Below are 17,481 nucleotides of genomic sequence, written 5' to 3'. Positions count from 1 at the left end.
AGAAATGAGGTTTCACAATAACCAGCCATAACTGGACTGGTGGCGGTTGGCTTGACGACAGGACTTTCCAAACTTGAAGTTCAGGCAAAGGACAAGCTGATGAAGAGGAAGATGATGAAGAAACGACCACCAGGGGTCCCAAAGACCACTACCATAATAGAGTGCGCATGAGGGAAGAATAATCTAGAAATGTGATGTCATGTATAAGCAACTTCATAAATATGCACATAATGTAATGCATATGTATGATTACAACGATATAAACACAGTTTGTTTGATGCTCGGACGGGACACGCTAGGAGGAGCTATCCCCCGTGTTCCCCAGCGCTGCAATAGAGAATAGCTGCTTGTCGACTTAAAACTTTGTTGGCGAGTTCTTAACAAGTTCTACAAGTCAGCGCTGATTTGTCCTGGTTGGACTTGTGCAAAGTTTCCTAATGATAATTAGAACATCAAAAGCGGGAAATGGAGAGTCCAGAGCCCAAGGACAATTACAGACAGTGTATCAGAAGATGGACTTTTACCCTGGAATTGGGGGGTCCGTGAACTTTAGGAGCTCTCTCATACCTGACCTTGCTGGAAGGGACAATCTGAGACTCCAACCCTGGCTGAGGGGCTAAAAGAGCTGCTCCATTCACTGACAGGCCAACGAGTTCCACTGTACCGAACACAGTTCAAGACGCTGCACTTTCTGCTGAGCCAGGTGCTGCGCACCCTGAGGGGCACCAAGACCCACTGCCACTGCCACTGCCTCTGCTGCAGCGTCCGAAACATCAGCTTCACTGCACAGCCCAACCAGAGCGTGCGCTTTGGGCACTTCACCTCCACCTCCCTCAGCAAAGAGAGCATCGACACCTTCGGCAACAACACGACCTTCACGGTGGAGACCTGCTGCGGGGCCCTCATCAGGGACTTCTCCTTCTTCCACAGTGAGGAGGAGATCCTCATCCCACCCTCTGAGATCTTCCAGGTCACCACCTTCACCCGTGCTGGGCAGAGGTCCCTCATCCAGCTCCGCTCCCAGGGCGCCAAAAGCAATTTCAACTGCGAGTTGGTGAAAGGTGCAAATCCCATGGGATGGGGTGGATGCTCCCTGCCACCGGGAGCAGGGAGTGGGGAAGGGGGGGTGGCCACTTCCCACCAGCTCTGCCAGGAATGGGGGTTGTGGGGAGGGCACTAGGGGGGCACATCCCTGCCTGTCTCGGCAGCAAAGCATGGCATGGCATGGCATGGAATGGCACAGCATGGTGTGAGACCCCCCCTGGAGCACTGTGTGCAGTTCTGGTGTCCTCAACATGAGGACATGGAGCTGTTGGAGCAAGTCCAGAGGAGGCCCCGGAGCTCTGGGGCCAGGCTGAGAGAGCTGGGCTGGGGCAGCCTGGAGAAGAGAAGGCTCCTGAAGGGGAGACCTTAGAGCAGCTCCAGTGCCTAAAGGGGCTCCAGGAAACCTGGAGAGGGGCTTTGGACAAGGGCCTGGAGGGACAGAACAAGGGGAATGGCTTTAACCTGCCCGAGGGGAGATTGAGATGAGCTCTGAGGCAGAAGCTCTTCCCTGTGAGGGTGCTGAGGCGCTGGCACAGACTTTTCCCAGAGAAGCTGTGGCTGCCCCATCCCTGGCAGTGTTCAAGGCCAGGTTGGACACAGGGGCTTGGAGCAACCTGTGCTAGTGGAAGGTGTCCCTGCCCGTGGCTTTAGATGAGCTTTAACGTCCCTTCCATCCCAAACCATTCCATGGCTCTATGGCATGGCGCAGAACTGCACAGCTCAGCACTGCACAGCTCAGCACCGCACAGCTCAGCACTGCATAGCTCAGCACTGCACGGCACCGCACTGCACGGCACCGCACTGCACGGCACAGCGCGGCTCGGGAGGATGGGGCCGGGGGGATGGGGCCGTTGCGGGGCTGTGTCCGTGCCGACAGCGCTGGTTTCTCCCGGCAGAGAAGCGGTGCGGGACCGCGCCGTGCGCCTTCGGCGGGACTGAGCCCAGAGACCCCTGCTGCGGGGCGGCCTCCGCCGGGCCCGCCCCGGCCCTCACCGGCAGCAGCGCCCTCTGGGGGCTCCTCCTGGCAGCGCTGGCGGCCGTCGGGGGACCCTGAGCCGCCGCGAGGAGACGGGGCCGGGACCGGGAGCCGCTGGAACCGGCGTCACGGCGCTGGAGGGACGGGGCGCGGGGACGGCCCCAGGCCCGGCTCAGCCCCTCCGCGGTGCCTCCGGACCCGGGACAACCGGCGGAGCCTGGCTGGGGCCGCGGGATGCTGCCCTGGCGATGAGGCTGGTGCTGGCAGGGATGGGGTGCGCGGTGCAGCAGGGAGGGCTTTGGGGGGGTCCCTGTTCGCCTTCCCCTGGCTCCCAGAGGAATAAAGACTCGATGTGGGGTCGCGGGTTCCCTCAGCTCCCTGGGCTGGGGGCGGCTTATGGGGGGCTGCAGCCGGGGTCGCGTCCATCCCCAGCGCCCCCATACCCAGAGCATCCTGCGGTGTGATGCAGGTCTGGGTCTGGGGATGTCCCCGTGGCTGCCAGCACCCCCCATAGCACCCAAGAGACCGGGGATGGGGGGCTGGCACCCCCAGACCTAGCAGCAGGGCCCTGAGGGGATAACCCGGGTGCAGAGGGGGATGCGATGTGCTCGGGGCTCTGCCTCCCAGAGCTCCCCTCGTCCTCCCCATCCTCCAGGCCAGGGTGCAGCCATGGGGCTGCGAGGGGCTCAGGGATGGAACCTGCCCTCCGTGTGCACCCAGCACACCTCCTCGCCCTCATCCCTCACCCCATGGGTGCGCTCTGCACCCACAGCAGCCCCGTCCCAGGACACGGGTGACGCGGGGCAGCCTCAATGTGCTTTAATAACCGCGGGGGTCCCACAGCCCGCTGCGGGCAGGGCCCGGGGCCGGCCCGGGCAGCGGCTCCCGGCTCGGCGAGGGGCACCGGGAGCCGTGGGGCTGAGCAGACCCATCCCCATCCCAGGGGGACGGGCCTCCATGAGGGGTGGTGTCCCCACGCAGCGGCGCGGGGGTGCGGAGCAGGACCCACGTTGTGATGTACACACGTGTCATGAGCTGCCGCCCGGCCTCAGCCCCGCGCCGGCGCTGGCGGCGGCCAGCGCAGGTCCGTGGTGTGCGCCCCGAGCGGGCTGAGCACCACGCAGGAGAAGGTGGTGCGGGAGTGATGGGCGCTGAAGGGCTCCAGGCGCAGGTCCCGGCGCAGCATCACCCCCGCGCCGCGCGGCTCCTCCCTGCAGCCCCAAGCGGGACCCGTCAGCGCCCGCCCCGGCTCCCTGCGTGACCCCCCCAGTGCTGGGGCTGCGGGTCCCTGCGCCGGCCCCTACTCACCGCACCGGCTCCTCGCGAGCGGCCGCGGCCGGGGGCAGCTTCTCCACAAAGGAGCCGTTCCCCAACCAGTAAATCAGTGTCAGCTCCGGGAGGGTGCTGAGCGCCTCGCACCGCGCGGTCACGCTGTCACCTGCACCCATGGGCACACGCGGGTCAGAGGGGCTCTGACAGACCCCACTAAAGGGTATGTCCCCCCCTTCACCAGCACCCCAACGTCTTGGCTGCAGGTTGGGACAGGCCCCTCATGTGTATGCCCCCCACAGCCGGGGGTCTCGCTGCAGCCCCCGGTTCTCCCCACTCCATGTCCCCGGTGACCCACCTGGGCGGGGGGCCCGCTCTGGTGTCTGCAGGAGGGTGACGCTGGGGGGCTGCACGGCCGTGGCTCCTGGGGGGGCAGAGTGGAGTGGGGAGGGTGAGCGCTGCCCCCCAGCGTCCCCCAGTGCCGGGCGGGCAGGGGCAGGACACGGCTCATCCCCAGCGCCCCGCACAGACCCCTTTGGGGGGGGGTTAGAGACAGGAGCTGACACCAATCCCACCCCGGAGCCCCCTCGTACCGGTGCAGCGGGAGGTCAGAGCCCAGCAGAGCAGGGCCAGGAGGAGCCGGGCTGGGGGGGTCCCTGTGGCAGAGATGGGCTCAGTGTTGGGATGTGACCCCTGAGCCCGGGACAGTTCCACCCAGCACCCCCCTTTTTCCCCCCACCATCTCCTCAGCATCCCCCCCACATTCTCCCAGTACCCCCCCGGTATTCCTCAAGCATCCCCCCAGCACCCCCCCAGTATCCCCCAGCATCCTTTCAGCATCCTCCCTCAGTACCCCCCAGCATCACCCTGCATCCCCCGCACCCTCCCAGTGTCCCCCCAGTATTCCCCCAGCATCCCTCCTCCATCCCTCCTCCATCCCCAGCATCCCCGGAGCTGCCCATGGTCCCCTCCCCAACACCCCTGATCCCGGGGTCGGTCCCCGCCTGCACCGGGCCGGTTCCGCCTCGCGGGGTCCCCTATTCCCGTTCCCATTCCGGTTCCCACTCCCGGGCCCGTCCCCGGCCCGGCCCCTACCGCGGCGCCGGAGCGCAGCCATGGGGCAGCAGCCGTGGGGCAGCAGTCGGGGGGCAGCGGCTTTTGGGGCGGCGGCGCTTTATGTGGCTGCGACGGGGGGGAGCGGCCGCGGCGTGACTCAGCCGGGACGGGCAGCGGGACCGCCCCCGTGTCGTGTCCCGTGTCCCCACAGCCAGTGCCCCATATGTGATGTCCCTGTCCCCGCGTCTCCTGTACCCCCGCGCAGTGCCCCATGTCCCCTGTGCCGTGTCCCCTGTGCCCCCGGTGCCACTCCCTGTGTCCCCACATGCTCTGTGCTGCCCCCCCCGTGTCCCCTGTGCCTCCCATGGGATGTCCCATGTCCCCCGTGTCCCTTGTGACACGTCCCGTGTCACCACATCGTGTCCCCCGCCCCTGTGCCCCCCATGCCATGTACTGTGCCCACAGTGCCGTGTCCCCATGTCCCCACGTGCCCCCCATACCACATCCCATGACCCCTGTGCGTGTCCCTTGTCCCCGCATCCCCCCATGCGATGTCCCATCTCTCTCCATGTCCCCCCCCCATGTCCATGGGCATCCCGGGGCTTCCAGCGACCCACCGGGATCAGGCTGGAAACCCCCTGGAGCTCCTCCATGGACAGCGGCAGCCCCACGGCTCCCGCGGGACCCGGCTGTGAAAACCCTCGGGAAGCCCCAGATCCCGCCCAGCTCCCGGTGCGTCCCCGCGGGGCAGGGCCAGGATCACCGGGACCCCCCCAGAGGCCGGCGCGGGGGGACCCCTCGGGGGACGCGGCGCCGACAAGAACCACCCGTGGCCAGGTCTGGTTCCAGGACTCTTGTTCCGGTGTTTGGCACCAGGCGCTGACGCGGCTTCACCCAAACCAAAACCAAAGGGCCCCGGAGGCGCGGCCGCTGCCCACGGCCGGGGTGATGCTGCACCGTGTGTGCCCCCCATGCGCCGGCGCCGGGGTCCGCGCCCCCCAGAGCCGGGCTCAAGGTGGCTGCGGCGCAGGGAGCGCGGCTCCCACCCGTGCTCCATCCCACGGAGCCGCCACCGCAGCGACGTGTCCCCCGGGACGGGACAGGGACAACCGGTGCCACCATCCCAGGCCGGGACGCAGGGAGAGCAGCGGCCCCGGCCCCGCTCCGTGCCCAGGCTGGGACCCCGCTGGGACACAGCCGGATCCTGGGATGAACATAGAAAAGTGGGAGCTACAAAAGGGTCCCCGGGGCTCAGCTCTGCCTGTGACCCACAGGAGGGGCCCCCACGCGTCTCTCCGTCCCCTCTCAGGGGCTCCGGGGCAGCCCCATAGTCCCCACATCCCGTCCGTGCTGCTGTGGGGCTGCTGCCAGCCTCGGGGCTGGCACCGGAGCCGGCAAAGGCTCAGCCCCCTCCCGTCACTGCCGCAGCAGGAGCGGGCGCTGCTGGAGCCCAGCCCCGGCCCCGCACGGGCCATGGGGAGGGACAAGCGTCTCTTGCGGCTGCAATAGAAAGTTTTAAATACTCATTAAAAGGATCCTTTAAAAACGAGCCTCGGCCGGAGCCGGCGCCGGGTCCTGCCCCACGTCCCCATGGGGGCAGCCGAGGGGCGCTGCGTGTGCCCGGGCCGGCGGCCGTCCCGCCCCGAGCCTCGGGGCGCTCCAGGGCTCCGCTGCCCTACTCCAGCCCCAGGATGTAGTTGATGCCCTGGACCAGGCCGATGATGACGGGCTGCCAGGCCACCAGGTACCGCAGCCAGTCCAGCAGCTGCCCGTACATGACGTGCGGCCGCTCCCAGCTGAGCGGGACGGAGTTAAAGAGCCTCGGAGGGAGGAGCCGGAGCGGCCGCGGGGAGCCCGGGACCAGCAGCGGGGGATGGAGCCGGCCCAGGCCCCGCCGCTGCGCCTCCAGGAGGCTGGGAACGGTGGGATGCAGGACCCGGCTCCACCGCGGCCTGAAGGAGACTCACTTCCAGAGGTGGAAAAGTGAGTCTGCCAACAGGATGCCCCATCCCTGGCAGTGTTCAAGGCCAGGTTGGACACAGGGGCTTGGAGCAACCTGCTCTAGTGGAAGGTGTCCCTGCCCGGGGCAGGGGTTGGAGCTGGAGGAGCTTTAAGCTCCCTTCAACCCAAACCACGGTGCCAGGCAAGCCCAGATGAGCAGCTCCAGGGCACATCCCAAGCCCCACACGTGCCCGTCCCAAAGCGAGGAGAAAGGATACGGGTTACTGAACATCCTCTTGAGATCCACCTTCTCTTTGCAGTACGGACACGTCTGCTTCTTCCCCACGATGCACCAGCCCCGGATGCAGAACTCGTGGAACCTGGGAGCAGCAGGTCAAGGAGAACAGCCTCGGGCTGCGGGACACGGGGGACACAACCACGAAGGGAGAAAACCATCCAGCTTCCCCCAAAGCCCAGCCCAGCCCCATCGCACAGGGCAGGAAACGTCCCCCTGGGTGCGGGCGGATGCGTTGCTCAATGGGTGCCCTTTCCTAGAAGGAGCAGAACCTTCCAGGCACGGAGGACGGGGCTGGTGGGGCTCTGAGCAGGCACTGGGGGGGACAGGGACCCACCACCAGCGGTGCCTGATGCGGGCTCACAGCGGGTTACACCAACACGGGACCAAGGAGCTCCATGGCCCGAGGGTGAGACCCGGCCCCAGGGATGGGTCTGGCTGTGGAGGGGCCACTGGAGGGTTTGCAGAGCCCGGGTGGAGCTCCAGGAACTCCCCGAGGTCTCCTCCACGTGTCACAGGCGGCTCCTGGGGATTATCGGGAGCCTGACGGGGTCTCGGGCTCTGACTCATGACGGGATTCACCCCACGAGCCGTGGGGAAGCAGGAGGCGGCTGCGGCGGAGCTCGGGGTGAGGCCACCACGAGGGTGTCACCTCTGTCACACAGGAACTGCCCTGGGTAACCTGAGGGGAGCGGGGCCCGGAGCAGCCCCAGGCCCGGGGGGTGACAGGGGCCAGGACAGAGGCGAGCTCCCGGAGCCTGGTCCCGGTGGTTAAATTTGGGAACTGGGTTTTGTGAGCGTGACCTTTGCTCAGAGCCCGGTTTGGAAACCACCTCGTGAGCAGGAGCCAGAGGAACATCCCAGCTCCGGCTGAGTCACGCTGGAAAACCCCTCCCGGGCAGGGGCTGTGACAGGGCTTCCAGCAGCCAGCGCGACCGAGCGGCCCCAGCTGAGGGAAACCTGGAATCACCGGAGGGACGTGGAGCTGCTGGAGCGAGGCCAGAGGAGGCCCCGGAGCTGCTGCGAGGGCTGGAGCAGCTCTGCTCTGGAGCCAGGCTGAGAGAGCTGGGCTGGGGCAGCCTGGAGAAGAGAAGGCTCCTGAAGGGGAGACCTTAGAGCAGCTCCAGTGCCTAAAGGGGCTCCAGGAAACCTGGAGAGGGGCTTTGGACAAGGGATGGAGGGACAGGCCAAGGGGAATGGCTTTAACCTGCCCGAGGGGACACTGAGATGAGCTCTGAGGCAGAAGCTCTTCCCTGTGAGGGTGCTGAGGCGCTGGCACAGGGTGCCCAGAGAAGCTGTGGCTGCCCCATCCCTGGCAGTGTTCAAGGCCAGGTTGGACACAGGGGCTTGGAGCAACCTGCTCCGGTGGGAGGCGGATCTGACAGAGGCAGCTGAACACGAGGTGCAGCCTCGCAGCAGCAGCCCCAGGAGGAGGAACCTGTGCTCGTAACACACACAGGGGCAGCCTGAGGGACACGCAGGGTTTGGCCTCTTTGGTGCCAGCTCAGCGCCGCCGCAGGCACCGCTCCGAGAGGAACCAGCGCGAGGAGGGTTCTGCTGCGGGGCAGGAGCCTGGAGGCGCGGGGAGTGGGAGCAGCAGGAGCAGGAGCAGCAGGAGCGGGAGCAGGAGGAGCAGCAGGAGGAGCGGGAGCAGCAGGAGCAGCAGGAGGATACACGTGGTTGCAGGAGAGCCGGTAGGTGTTCTCCAGGATCCCCTCCTCGTTGACATCCACCAGGATGCGCTGGCCGCAGACGGCGCAGACGCTGTCGGAGAGGTGCTTGGTCGGCATCCCCGAGGCGCTGTAGAACTGCGCAAGGGCAGAGACCGGTGACACACACGGGGAGACGGGGCACAGGGACACAGGGACAGCGCGGCCCCACCACCCGCACAGCTCCAAGGGGGGGTCTGGGGCCAGGAACCGCGGCCTTTTGGAGTTAAAAACCTTGTTATGGGTCCAGCTGCAGGGACACAACTACAACAGCCCCAGCGGTGCTCAGTGATGGGGCCCATCACGCCCCAGCCCTGCAGCACGGACCACCCCCTCTGCTGGTCACAGCTTCCACCCGTGGGCTACAGCCCCACCGGCCCCTGGAGCTTGGGGGGATGAAGAGCAAAGCGTGGAGCAGCCCCCCCAGCCCAGGGGGGGGCTCCCCACACACAGCTCCAGTCCCACAGGCTCCGGGGATGGCCACGAGCCCCCACTCACTCGTGCTGTGTCCCAGCAGGGAGACACGGAATCATGGAGTGTCTCAAGCTGGAAGGATCCATCGGGAACAACTCTGCTCCTCACGGGACTACCTCGAACTAAACCACGTGGCCAAAAGCATCGTCCTTGAGCCGTGGCTGCCCCAGTGCTGTGACATATCCCTGGAGCGCGTTCCAGGGACCAACACCCTCCCAGTGAAGAGCCTTTTCCTCATGTCCAACCTGAACTTCCCCCGGTTCCATGCAGCTTCATGGAATCCAGCCTGGTTTGGGATGAAGGGACCTTAAAGCTCCTCCAGCTCCAACCCCTGCCCCGGGCAGGGACACCTTCCACTAGAGCAGGTTGCTCCAAGCCCCTGTGTCCAACCTGGCCTTGAACACTGCCAGGGATGGGGCAGCCACAGCTTCTCTGGGCACCCTGTGCCAGCGCCTCAGCACCCTCACAGGGAAGAGCTTCTGCCTCAGAGCTCATCTCAATCTCCCCTCGGGCAGGTTAAAGCCATTCCCCTTGGCCTGTCCCTCCATCCCTTGTCCAAAGCCCCTCTCCAGGTTTCCTGGAGCCCCTTTAGGCACTGGAGCTGCTCTAAGGTCTCCCCTTCAGGAGCTTTCTCTTCTCCAGGCTGCCCCAGCTGTGCACCCTCAGCTGCTCCTCCTCGTGTTGGCCCCTCTCCCCCGGACACACTCCAGCAGCCTGAGGTGCCCAAAGCTGCCCAGGACCACACCAGCACCACGCAGAGCGGGACAATCCCACTCCACCAGCTCCCTGTGCTGTGCCTGGTGCCCCCCAGGACACTGCTGGCTCCTACAGAACCTGCCACCAGCCCGAAGCCCAGTGCTGTCCCGTGGGGCTGCCCTCCAGCCTCTCCCCCCCAGCTTCCACACAGAGGCAGGATTCGCCCTTCCCCGGAGGAGAATCTCACTTGGTGCCGCTCAGTTTCAAACGGGTGGTGGCTGCTCAGCTCCCTGCTCCCTCCAGCTCTCCCTGTACGGGCTCCTCCCAGCTCAGCACCACCGGCAAAGCAAGCCTCTGGTAGAGACCTGCTGGCAGCACCCCCGGGGAGCACCAAACCTGCCGCAGGCCTGCCCTGGGTGCCCACCACCCTCATGGGGGAGACTGGGTGCTGCTGAGGAGCCGCAGCGCGAGGGAGGGCAGCGAGGGGCTGCAGCTCCCCAGCCTGGCCACAGAGAACCGCCGAGGGGCAGAGAGCTCCGAGAGGAGGAAACATGAAGCCCAAGAGCTGCTCCAGAGCAGCCCCAGTGTCCGGGTCAGGAATTGTTGGGGGAGTTGGTTCTTGGTGCCAGGTGAGTGTGTTACAGGGCTTAGGGCACTGCTGCAGGGCCAGGGAGGGAAACACTTGCTGGGGTTTAGAGGGGTGAACAGATCCTTCCCCTCCCCTGCTCTGTGCTGGGGGAGGCTCCACGCTCCAGGAAGGGTCTGGGAGAGCCTCTGTCAGCTCAGAACCCCCCAGCACAGAGGTGGTGGCTCAGAGGGAGCACAGGGAGAAAGCTGCAGCCTCAGGGAGCTCCTCCTCGACGTGGGACCTCCAGGAGCTTCCCCTTTGGGGGGGCAAAAGCTGCTGCTGTGAGCAAGGTGAGGGACAGGGCTCAGACCCCCCAGGACAGGCAGGGACAGAGCAGGATGAGTGCTCACCCCGATGGTGGAGGCCATGTAGTCCGCACACATCTCGGCGAAGTCCCGCTCCAGCACCCCGTAGTAGAGGCCATAGAAGAGGAGGGAGATCCCGAAGTCCATGGCATCCTCCGGCTTGATTCTGCAGGAGAGGAGCCCACTGACACCCAGGACCTCGTGCTGGGCTGCAAAGCCACTTGGCACAGCCACAGCATGAACTGTGTCACCGGAGCAGCCCACCCAGCACCGGGGAGCAGCACCCACAGGGCTGTTGTAGGCGCACCCCCGGTCCCTGCCCCCGAGGCGCTGCCCCTTGGGTGTCTACACGGGGCACTGGAATGGAGACATGGACCTACCAGCCAAGTGTGTGCCCTGCAGCCAGGCTGAGAGACCTGCGCTGGGGCAGCCTGGAGAAGAGAAGGCTCCTGAAGGGGAGACCTTAGAGCAGCTCCAGTGCCTAAAGGGGCTCCAGGAAACCTGGGGAGGGGCTTTGGACAAGGGATGGAGGGACAGGCCAAGGGGGATGGCCTGGAAGGGGCTTGGAGCAACCTGCTCTAGTGGAAGGTGTCCCTGCCCGGGGCAGGGGGTTGGACATGGAACAGCTTTAAGGTCCCTTCAACCCAAACCATTCCACAATTCCATCTCATGCAGCAGGTCAGCTCCCAGTAAGGCCCAGTGAACACTTCCACACCCCTGCAGGTCTGCTCATCTTCCAGAGGAGGACACAACCACCCAAACCATGAGGACGACCCGGGCCAGGCTCCCCTGCTACCGCACCAGGGCTGCTGCTTGTGCTTTATTGGGGTCCCAATCCCAGCGATGCCCCCGGGCTGGACTCCACGGAGCTGCGGATGGAGCTGAGCCACTTGTACCAACCACCTCACCCGAGACCCCCCCAGCAGGGAGAGGACACCCCAAAAGCTGCTCCCACCCTGCCCATCAGCTTCCAAAGACAAGTGTTTTCCCAGGGTTGTGGCCAACTCCTTGTTCCACGTGGAGTGTTCCAGCCCCGGCAGGAGCAGGAGCAGGAGCATTCACCCACCTGAACAGCAAGTTGAGCCCGAAGAGGGTGAACATCACAGCCATGTAGCCCACGATGCCGGTGGCGTAGCTGATCTTGTATATTAGCAGAAACCATTTATAAACCAGCCTGTCAGGAATAAAAGCCAGGACTGAGCTGGTTCGCCCCAAAACCTGCGGCTGCCCCATCCCTGGCAGTGTTCAAGGCCAGGTTGGACACAGGGGCTTGGAGCCACCTGCTCCAGTGGAAGGTGTCCCTGCCCGGGGCAGGGGTTGGAGCTGGAGGAGCTTTGAGCTCCCCTCATCCCAGCCCGTTCCATGACTCCACGACCCAGCAGTGCCATGGGCTGCTCCGTGTCTGACTTCCAAACTAGAAGCCTCAGGCTCCCTGAAGGCCACATCAAGTGCGTTTCACACTGGGAATGCCCTTGGGGAGGCTCCCAGCACCAGGGCCCGGGTGCCACGTGCACGGGGCTGGATGCCAGCAGTGCCTGATGCCACCCAGCACGGGCTGGGCTTGCTCCAGGGAGCAAAGTCTGCGGAGGCACAGCCGGAGCTCGCTCCCTGCCAGGGCCGCCCTGGGGCTGGGGAGCCTCCCAGGAGGACCCGCACCAACCTGGGTGTTGTCTGTACCAGGGGTTTCCGCGTTGCCCTGAAGGTGACAAAGGCTGTGACTGCTGAGAAGAGCACCCAGATGACCAGGAACCGCCACCAGTTGAGCTTGATGGTGAAATAGAGAGGTACTACCCACATCTGGAAGAGGGTCACCATCTGTGGGGCAGAGGAAAGGCTTTTTGAGCTGGGTCCGTCCATCACACGTCAGAAGCACCCTCCCAGCCCTGGCAGCCCTTCTCCTGCCTGCGCCAAGGGGACAAAGGGCACCTATGGCCATGGAGCTGAGCTCCTGTGGTGCTTCCAGAAGGGAATGGGTAAACGGGCCTGGTCTGAGCCTCAGAGAGGAGCCTGGAAACATCCACAATGGTGAGGAAGTCAGGGTGAGGGTGGCTCAGGTGAGATACCAGCCCAGGGCCCCACAGCAAGGAGCCTCCATCGCTTCTATGGGGAAGCACCCAGAGAGTGTGGCTCCTGCTTGTGTCACCCTCAGCACAACCCTCAGATGAGACCTGCTTGCCCCATCTCCCAGTGCCACCGCACGCTGTGAAAGCGGGCCATGAGCGCTGGTGAGCTGCGTCCGTCCCCAGCCCCAGGTGGAGCCCCGGGAGGACAAGGGGTACGTGAGCACCAGACAAGCAGAAACCCAGGGACGCCGGGCCCGGGCTCCAGCCCGGGGGACACTTACGTTGTAGGAGCGAGGGTGCCTCTGCTTCCACTGCACCAGGAGCAGCTGGGCCACCACGAGCGTGGCGATGAGGATGAGCACCATCTCGGCGTGCATGGCCTCGTGCCCGCGGTGCTTGGCGTGCATCCGGGCGTGCTCCACCCTGCAACGGCGGGGAGGGAGCCTCAGGGCAGCGGAGGGAGCGCCGTGCAGACGGGGAGGGGAGGGGAGGGACAGAAGGTGACCCCGCGATGGGCGCCTCTTGAAATGGGGGAAGGTGGAGCTGCCATCAGCTCATCCCAGAGCTTCTCCCTGCCCTGGCACCCCCCCGGCAGCCTGGAACCAGCCCTGCAGCACCGGAGGGACGTGGAGCTGCTGGAGCGAGGCCAGAGGAGGCCCCGGAGCTGCTGCGAGGGCTGGAGCAGCTCTGCTCTGGAGCCAGGCTGAGAGAGCTGGGCTGGGGCAGCCTGGAGAAGAGAAGGCTCCTGAAGGGGAGACCTTAGAGCAGCTCCAGTGCCTAAAGGGGCTCCAGGAAACCTGGAGAGGGGCTTTGGACAAGGGATGGAGGGACAGGCCAAGGGGAAGGGCTTTAACCTGCCAACCCAACCCATGATTTCCAGACTGGTGCTCTGCAGCCTGTGCTGTGTGACCCGCAGCCGGGGTGGAACCAGAGCCTGCTGGTGGTGGCTCGGGCAGGAGGAGACTCACCTCCACCGCTCCTCGGGGGACAAGTGCGACAGATCCACCTGCGGGACAAGAAAACAGAGACATGAGCCGTGGGGTGGGAGCAGCAGCACCAGCCCGGGAGGGACCAGCCACCCCCGTCATCTCCCCGGCTCATTCCCCACACAAGCCCATCCTCCGTGGGGAACAGCCCCGCAGCACCCCAGCTCCTGGCACAGCACCCCCGGCGGCCCCAGCACTGCTCCCGGAGACCTTTGAGAAGGGAAATTCTGGATTCAGGAGGTTCGAATGACAAACCCTCGGTGTGCCCATCATGACGCTGCAGCCCAGAGCTGGCCCTCGGTCCCCAGGCAGCACAGGGAGAGCTCAGAGCACCCTGAGCCTCCTGCTCCTCTGTCCCCCCCGCTCCTCCGTCCCCCCTCCCCTCAAACTCCCCGACCTTCCTGCAGCCGAGGCAGTTCCCACCATCCCATTCACGGGAATGGGCTCAGCTCCCAGCCAGGCCCCCCCGGGCACACAGAAACAACCCCAATGCGCAGCCACAACAGGGAAGGAGCCCCGAACCCCACCGGTGCCCAGGACAGGGAACAGCGCCTGCAACCAGCAACCACCCGCTGCCAAACCCACTCCGCTTGTGAGGCAGAACGATGGCACAAGGAGGGTTTGGGAAGCGCTGCCAGGGCTGAAGGTTCCCCCAGGCTCCCCAAAGCTCTTCCCAGAGCTGCTATCAGGGATCAGGGGCTGCCCTTTGCACCAGGACACCTGTGGGACCTCGTTCCAGCCCCTCCTGGAGCGGTGGCTCTGCACAAAGCGCCGAGGAGGCCTCAGGCGCTGGGGACCCCCCCATGGGCTCAGACCCCCCCACAGGCAGAGGGAACCGGCGGCTCCGGCCCCACGGAGCCCGTCCCAGCAGGACACATGGAGACAAACACGGAACCAGCTGGAAAAGCCCTTCAGGATCACCCAGTGCAACCTTTACCTCACGGCCACCACTGCCCCATGGCACTGAGGCCTCGGCTCCACGGGGTGTGAGCACCCCCAGGGCCGGTGACTCCAGCCCTGCCCTGGGCAGCCTGTTCCAATGCCTGAGCACCCTCTGGGGAAGGAATTGTTCCTCAGCTCCATCTAAACCTGCCCTGGGGCAGCTTGAGGCCGTTTGCTCTTGTCCCATCCCTTGTTCCTTGGGAGCAGAGACCAGCCCCCCCCGGCTCCGTCCCCCCGTCAGGCAGCTGTGGAGGCTCACACGGACACAGCGGCCCCGCCGCCCCCAGCAGAGCCCCCCAGGGGCCGGGTCCTGGTTCTGCTCCCAGCACCACCACGGCCAAACCAGCCGGAACGACCCCCGGGGGCGCTGGAGCCGCGGGCAGAGCCCAGCCAGGACCGGGACAGGAGCCGTGTGCGCAGGAGCCGGCCCTCACCCGGGCTCCGGGCGCTGCTGGGGACCGGGGCAGGTCCCGCAGCGCTGGGCCCCAGGGGCTGCGCGAAGCTGCTGCGCTTCCTCTGCGGTGCTTAATGAGAGCCGGGGGGCAGGAGGCGACACCCCGGCTGGGAGCCCTCACACGCTCCCGGCTTCGGGAGACGAGCTCCCAGAGAAGCACTTAAGGGATCAGAGCGCTGGAAAATCCCTGCTGGAGCTCAGCGGATTGTGCGGAGCTGCCCCTGGAGGTGCAGGAACGGAGCTGCTGCGAGGGCTGGAGCAGCTCTGCTCTGCAGCCAGGCTGAGAGAGCTGGGCTGGGGCAGCCTGGAGAAGAGAAGGCTCTTGAAGGGGAGCCCTTAGAGCAGCTCCAGTGCCTAAAGGGGCTCCAGGAAACCTGGAGAGGGGCTTTGGACAAGGGATGGAGGGACAGGCCAAGGGGAATGGCTTTAACCTGCCAGAGGGGAGATTGAGATGAGCTCTGAGGCAGAAGCTCTTCCCTGTGAGGGTGCTGAGGCGCTGGCACAGGGTGCCCAGAGAAGCTGTGGCTGCCCCATCCTTGGCAGTGTTCAAGGCCAGGTTGGACACAGGGCCTGGAGCAGTGGAAGGTGCCGCTGCCCCCCCCGTTACCCCCTTGCACCTCAGCTCCAAACCCCAGGTTTGGTCCTCAAAGTGAGCAGTGACAGCGGATCCCAACGGGATTTGGGATCCCTCCACCGGTGCGGCTGCTCTCACCATCCCCACGGCCCCACCACTCTGTCACCACCAGGAACAACCCGGAATCACCCAAAGGCAAATCCCAGGAGCACCCAGAGCATGTTCTGAAGGGGCCTGAGGGAGTTTTGGACCCTCAGTTCCTTGTTTCTTCCGCTCACGAACCAACGTGGCCACAACCAGCGGGAGCAGGAGGGTCCCAACTGATCCAACCTGATTCCAACCCCTGCTGGAGCCCGAGCTCAGCCCGAAGAGCTCCCGGAGCTCAGGACGACACAGGAATACGGATTCCTGCCCCACAGATGTGCATCCTGTGGGATCCCAGCTCGGGATGAACGCAGCCCCGTGCGTGTCACCTCCTCACAACGCCCATCCAGCCCCACGAGCCGGTTCCTGCTGGACTGAACACCAGGATTCCCTCGCCAGGCTCCCAGGCTCCAGGTCTTCCAGGGAAGAGGCTTCCCTGGCGCGGGCACCAGGGCGAGGAGCTCGCAAGAGGCACCGCACACGGTTTGCTTTGAGACCGGCTCCCCGGGGCGGGAGAGGCTGACGGGAGGCCACGGGGCTCGCCATGGCCCCTTCCCGGCCGCTGCCCTTGGCATTCCAGACATCTCGCCTGCAAAAGCACCTCCCCGGCACGAAGCCACCGGGAACACCCCAACCAGAAGCAGCAGCGACTCAGGAGCGGCCAGTCCGTGGGTGCAGGCACCGGGGCTGGGGTCGATCCTCCCCCCCCCAGCAGCCGCTGGAGCAGGGAGGGTGCTGCGCACCCAGCTCCAGCATTCCCACTGGGAACGCCAGGTAGAGCCTCGGCTTCACACGGCCTCGGCTGCCCAAGAGCACCAGAGGAGACCCAGGAGCTCGTGCCACGGTGATGGGCAGGAGCCGCTGCCGGGGGGGCCGGAGCAGCCCCACGTGTCCCCAGGATCCTGCCCTTTTCCAGGTGGATTTTCCCCCCAGGGAGCGCAGGAGCAGCACGGGGGCTTTGTGGGAGCGGGACAAAGGTTTTGGGGTGCCCCCAGCAGCTGCTGGGCCTCGGGGACCCCCAGAACAGGCGCTGGGGCCACCTCAGGGCTGGGACGTGCTCTGCGGGGGCCCTGGCACTGCCCCCCCGTCCCGAAGCGCCGCCTCCTCGCCCAGCGCCGGGGGCTCCACGCTGACACCCCCAGAACCCGCTGCTCTGACCCTCCACCGGGGACCCGAGACCCACAGGGACCCCCCCCACCCCCCAGTCACCAGCGACAGCACAAAGGCCTCTGAACCAGGGACCCCCCCAGCGCCCCCCCAGCCCCTTCAGAAGCTCCCAGCACCCCCCAACTCAGACCCCCCCAATGTCTGCCTGCCCCAGAGAGCACCCCCAATGTCCCCCTAACCTAAAGCCCCCCAATGTCCCTCTGTCCCAGGACTCCCAGAGGCTCCCAGGACACCCCTATCCCAAAGGACCCCCGTTGCCGCCTAACCCAGGGCCCCCACACACTGTCCCCCAACCTAAAGCCCCCCAATGTCCCCCTGTCCCAGGGACCTACAGACGCTCCCAGCACCCCTTGCCCAGGGACCCCCCCGATGACCCCCTAACCTAAAGCCCCCCAATGTCCCCTAACTCAAGCCCCCCCCAAAGTCCCCCTGCCTCAGCCCCCCTCAACGTCCCCCTAACCCAAAGCCCCCCAATGTCCCCTTCCTCAGACCGTCCCCGCTGCCCCCCTGCCCCACGGACCCCGACCCTCACGCTCCCCACACCGCCCTTCCCCAGGCCCCCACTGCCCAGACCCCCGCTCCCGGCCCCGCTCCCGACTCCGGCCCCGCTCCCGGCCCCGCTCCGGGCCCGCTCCGCTCCCACCTCCTCCCCATCGCGCTCCGCGGGGCCTCCAACCTCCACCTCCAGCACCGCCGCCATCTTGCCCCCCCTCCGTCCCCAGCGGCCAACTCCTTCCGCCACCTTCCGCCAATCACCG

General features: G+C 65.9%; 3 protein-coding genes across 7 annotated transcripts; 1 reads left to right on the top strand and 2 right to left on the bottom strand.

The window, feature by feature from the left end:
* Positions 1–577: 577 nt before the first annotated feature.
* On the top strand, positions 578–2,378 carry LOC115604473 (erythroblast NAD(P)(+)--arginine ADP-ribosyltransferase-like; the record flags this gene model as incomplete). Its single annotated transcript, XM_030477597.1, has 2 exons — positions 578–1,061; positions 1,941–2,378. Coding segments are annotated over 2 exons (642 nt in total), but the record flags the coding sequence as incomplete, so codon positions are not given.
* A 432-nt stretch (positions 2,379–2,810) lies between these two features.
* LOC115602269 (interleukin-18-binding protein-like) lies at positions 2,811–4,488 on the bottom strand. Its single transcript, XM_030473227.1, has 5 exons — positions 4,385–4,488; positions 3,883–3,945; positions 3,648–3,713; positions 3,329–3,458; positions 2,811–3,231 (listed from the first exon to the last, which is right to left on the bottom strand). Exons 1-5 carry the CDS (start codon positions 4,404–4,406, stop codon positions 3,069–3,071), a joined length of 444 nt encoding a protein of 147 aa, XP_030329087.1. The 5' UTR covers positions 4,407–4,488; the 3' UTR covers positions 2,811–3,068.
* Positions 4,489–5,183: 695 nt separating this feature from the next.
* RNF121 (ring finger protein 121) lies at positions 5,184–17,444 on the bottom strand. Of its 5 annotated transcripts, XM_030475673.1 has the most exons (10): positions 17,367–17,444; positions 13,425–13,462; positions 12,738–12,879; positions 12,054–12,208; positions 11,460–11,567; positions 10,439–10,559; positions 8,256–8,389; positions 6,565–6,666; positions 5,991–6,141; positions 5,184–5,932 (listed from the first exon to the last, which is right to left on the bottom strand). In XM_030475673.1, exons 1-9 carry the CDS (start codon positions 17,421–17,423, stop codon positions 6,021–6,023), a joined length of 978 nt encoding a protein of 325 aa, XP_030331533.1. In that variant the 5' UTR covers positions 17,424–17,444; the 3' UTR covers positions 5,184–5,932; positions 5,991–6,020. The 5 variants fall into 5 exon arrangements, 4 of the variants coding, with proteins under 4 accessions (XP_030331533.1, XP_030331532.1, XP_030331534.1 ...); XM_030475672.1 differs by having other exon boundaries at positions 5,184–6,141; XR_003989937.1 differs by having other exon boundaries at positions 5,184–6,141; positions 6,565–8,389.
* Between the last annotated feature and the right edge of the window lie 37 nt (positions 17,445–17,481).

This window comes from Strigops habroptila, chromosome 2 (genome assembly GCF_004027225.2).
Source record: "Strigops habroptila isolate Jane chromosome 2, bStrHab1.2.pri, whole genome shotgun sequence".
Lineage (NCBI taxonomy): Eukaryota > Metazoa > Chordata > Aves > Psittaciformes > Psittacidae > Strigops > Strigops habroptila.
This window is presented reverse-complemented; position numbering and strand designations above follow the sequence as displayed.

Coding starts and splice junctions, on each gene's coding strand:
- RNF121 (XM_030475672.1), bottom strand. CDS start 17,423: ATGGCGGCGGTGCTGGAGGTGGAGGTTGGAGGCCCCGCGGAGCGCGAT. Junction 13,463..17,366: donor CGGAGCGCGATGGGGAGGAG/GTGGGAGCGGAG, acceptor CTTGTCCCGCAG/GTGGATCTGTCGCACTTGTC. Junction 6,142..6,564: donor AAGAGGATGTTCAGTAACCC/GTATCCTTTCTC, acceptor CGTCCCGCTCAG/CTGGGAGCGGCCGCACGTCA.
- LOC115602269 (XM_030473227.1), bottom strand. CDS start 4,406: ATGGCTGCGCTCCGGCGCCGCG. Junction 3,714..3,882: donor TCTGACCTCCCGCTGCACCG/GTACGAGGGGGC, acceptor CTGCCCCCCCAG/GAGCCACGGCCGTGCAGCCC. Junction 3,459..3,647: donor AGAGCGGGCCCCCCGCCCAG/GTGGGTCACCGG, acceptor CCATGGGTGCAG/GTGACAGCGTGACCGCGCGG.